The sequence below is a fragment of the Cyclopterus lumpus genome, chromosome 4, assembly GCF_009769545.1.
Source record: "Cyclopterus lumpus isolate fCycLum1 chromosome 4, fCycLum1.pri, whole genome shotgun sequence".
Lineage (NCBI taxonomy): Eukaryota > Metazoa > Chordata > Actinopteri > Perciformes > Cyclopteridae > Cyclopterus > Cyclopterus lumpus.
The window spans coordinates 601,018-603,517 of record NC_046969.1 but is presented as its reverse complement, the minus strand read 5'-3'; the positions used below and the strand labels follow the sequence as shown (position 1 = coordinate 603,517).

The following is a 2,500-nucleotide window of genomic DNA, read 5'->3' as shown; positions in this document are numbered from 1 at the left end:
GGGGGGAACTTACTCTGAGAGACTCGTACAAGTTCAGACACCGTGAAGACGCCGGGCGTCACAAAGCTGTCTTGAAAACCCAGATGACCTGAGAGAGAGAGAGAAAGAGAGAGAGATTGAGAGACAGAGAGGGTTCAGTCTTACTTTTTCAATTATTCTATTGATTACATCATCAGATTATTGGCTGTAAAACCAACTAAACGTTTGTTCATTTTTAAATCAGTAGAAGGAGAAACTGTAAATGAAAACAGTAGAATGAAAGTATCAGAGGTAACAGTAGTATCCTATCATTAGAATTAGGTTAGTTAGTATATTATAGTTAGTTAGTAATGTATCAGCCTGTGGTTAGCATTAATAGTAGTAGTAGCTATATGTAGTTGTACAGTAACAGTAGCATTAATAGTAGTAGTAGCTATATGTAGTTGTACAGTAACAGTAGAATTACTAGTAGTAGTAGCTATATGTAGTTGTACAGTAACAGTAGAATTACTAGTAGTAGTAGCTATATGTAGTTGTACAGTAACAGCAGCATTAATAGTAGTAGTAGCTATATGTAGTTGTACAGTAACAGCAGCATTAATAGTAGTAGTAGCTATATGTAGTTGTACAGTAACAGCAGCATTAATAGTAGTAGTAGCTATATGTAGTTGTACAGTAACAGTAACAGTAGCATTAATAGTAGTAGTAGCTATATGTAGTTGTACAGTAACAGTAGCATTAATAGTAGTAGTAGCTATATGTAGTTGTACAGTAACAGCAGCATTAATAGTAGTAGTAGCTATATGTAGTTGAACAGTAACAGCAACATTAATAGTAGTAGTAGCTATATGTAGTTGTACAGTAACAGTAGCATTAATAGTAGTAGTAGCTATATGTAGTTGTACAGTAACAGTAACAGTAGCATTAATAGTAGTAGTAGCTATATGTAGTTGTACAGTAACAGTAACATTAATAGTAGTAGTAGCTATATGTAGTTGTACAGTAACAGCAGCATTAATAGTAGTAGTAGCTATATGTAGTTGAACAGTAACAGTAGCATTAATAGTATTAGTAGCTATATGTAGTTGTACAGTAACAGTAGCATTAATAGTAGTAGTAGCTATATGTAGTTGTACAGTAACAGTAACAGTAGCATTAATAGTATTAGTAGCTATATGTAGTTGTACAGTAACAGTAACAGTAGCATTAATAGTATTAGTAGCTATATGTAGTTGTACAGTAACAGTAACAGTAGCATTAATAGTAGTAGTAGCTATATGTAGTTGTACAGTAACAGTAACAGTAGCATTAATAGTAGTAGTAGCTATATGTAGTTGTACAGTAACAGTAACAGTAACATTAATAGTAGTAGTAGCTATATGTAGTTGTACAGTAACAGTAGCATTAATAGTAGTAGTAGCTATATGTAGTTGTACAGTAACAGTAGCATTAATAGTAGTAGTAGCTATATGTAGTTGTACAGTAACAGTAACAGTAGCATTAATAGTATTAGTAGCTATATGTAGTTGTACAGTAACAGTAACAGTAGCATTAATAGTAGTAGTAGCTATATGTAGTTGTACAGTAACAGTAGCATTAATAGTAGTAGTAGCTATATGTAGTTGTACAGTAACAGTAGCATTAATAGTAGTAGTAGCTATATGTAGTTGTACAGTAACAGCAACATTAATAGTAGTAGTAGCTATATGTAGTTGTACAGTAACAGTAGCATTAATAGTAGTAGTAGCTATATGTAGTTGTACAGTAACAGCAACATTAATAGTAGTAGTAGCTATATGTAGTTGTACAGTAACAGTAACAGTAGCATTAATAGTAGTAGTAGCTATATGTAGTTGTACAGTAACAGTAACATTAATAGTAGTAGTAGCTATATGTAGTTGTACAGTAACAGCAACATTAATAGTAGTAGTAGCTATATGTAGTTGTACAGTAACAGTAGCATTAATAGTAGTAGTAGCTATATGTAGTTGTACAGTAACAGTAACATTAATAGTAGTAGTAGCTATATGTAGTTGTACAGTAACAGTAACAGTAGCATTAATAGTATTAGTAGCTATATGTAGTTGTACAGTAACAGCAACATTAATAGTAGTAGTAGCTATATGTAGTTGTACAGTAACAGTAACAGTAGCATTAATAGTATTAGTAGCTATATGTAGTTGTACAGTAACAGCAACATTAATAGTAGTAGTAGCTATATGTAGTTGTACAGTAACAGTAGCATTACTAGTAGTAGTAGCTATATGTAGTTGTACAGTAACAGTAGCATTAATAGTATTAGTAGCTATATGTAGTTGTACAGTAACAGCAACATTAATAGTAGTAGTAGCTATATGTAGTTGTACAGTAACAGTAGCATTAATAGTAGTAGTAGCTATATGTAGTTGTACAGTAACAGTAACATTAATAGTAGTAGTAGCTATATGTAGTTGTACAGTAACAGTAGCATTAATAGTAGTAGTAGCTATATGTAGTTGTACAGTAACAGTAGCATTACTAG

The 2,500-nt window shown here is 31.9% G+C and overlaps 1 protein-coding gene across 1 annotated transcript in view; it reads right to left on the bottom strand.

The window, feature by feature from the left end:
- nfia (nuclear factor I/A) overlaps positions 1 to 2,500 on the bottom strand; it is a 130,163-nt gene that overhangs the window by 39,040 nt on the left and 88,623 nt on the right. Inside the window, exon 5 of the mRNA XM_034530728.1 lies at positions 14 to 88. Coding sequence (XP_034386619.1) covers positions 14 to 88 — 75 coding nt within the window. The remainder of the gene's footprint in view (positions 1 to 13; positions 89 to 2,500) is intronic.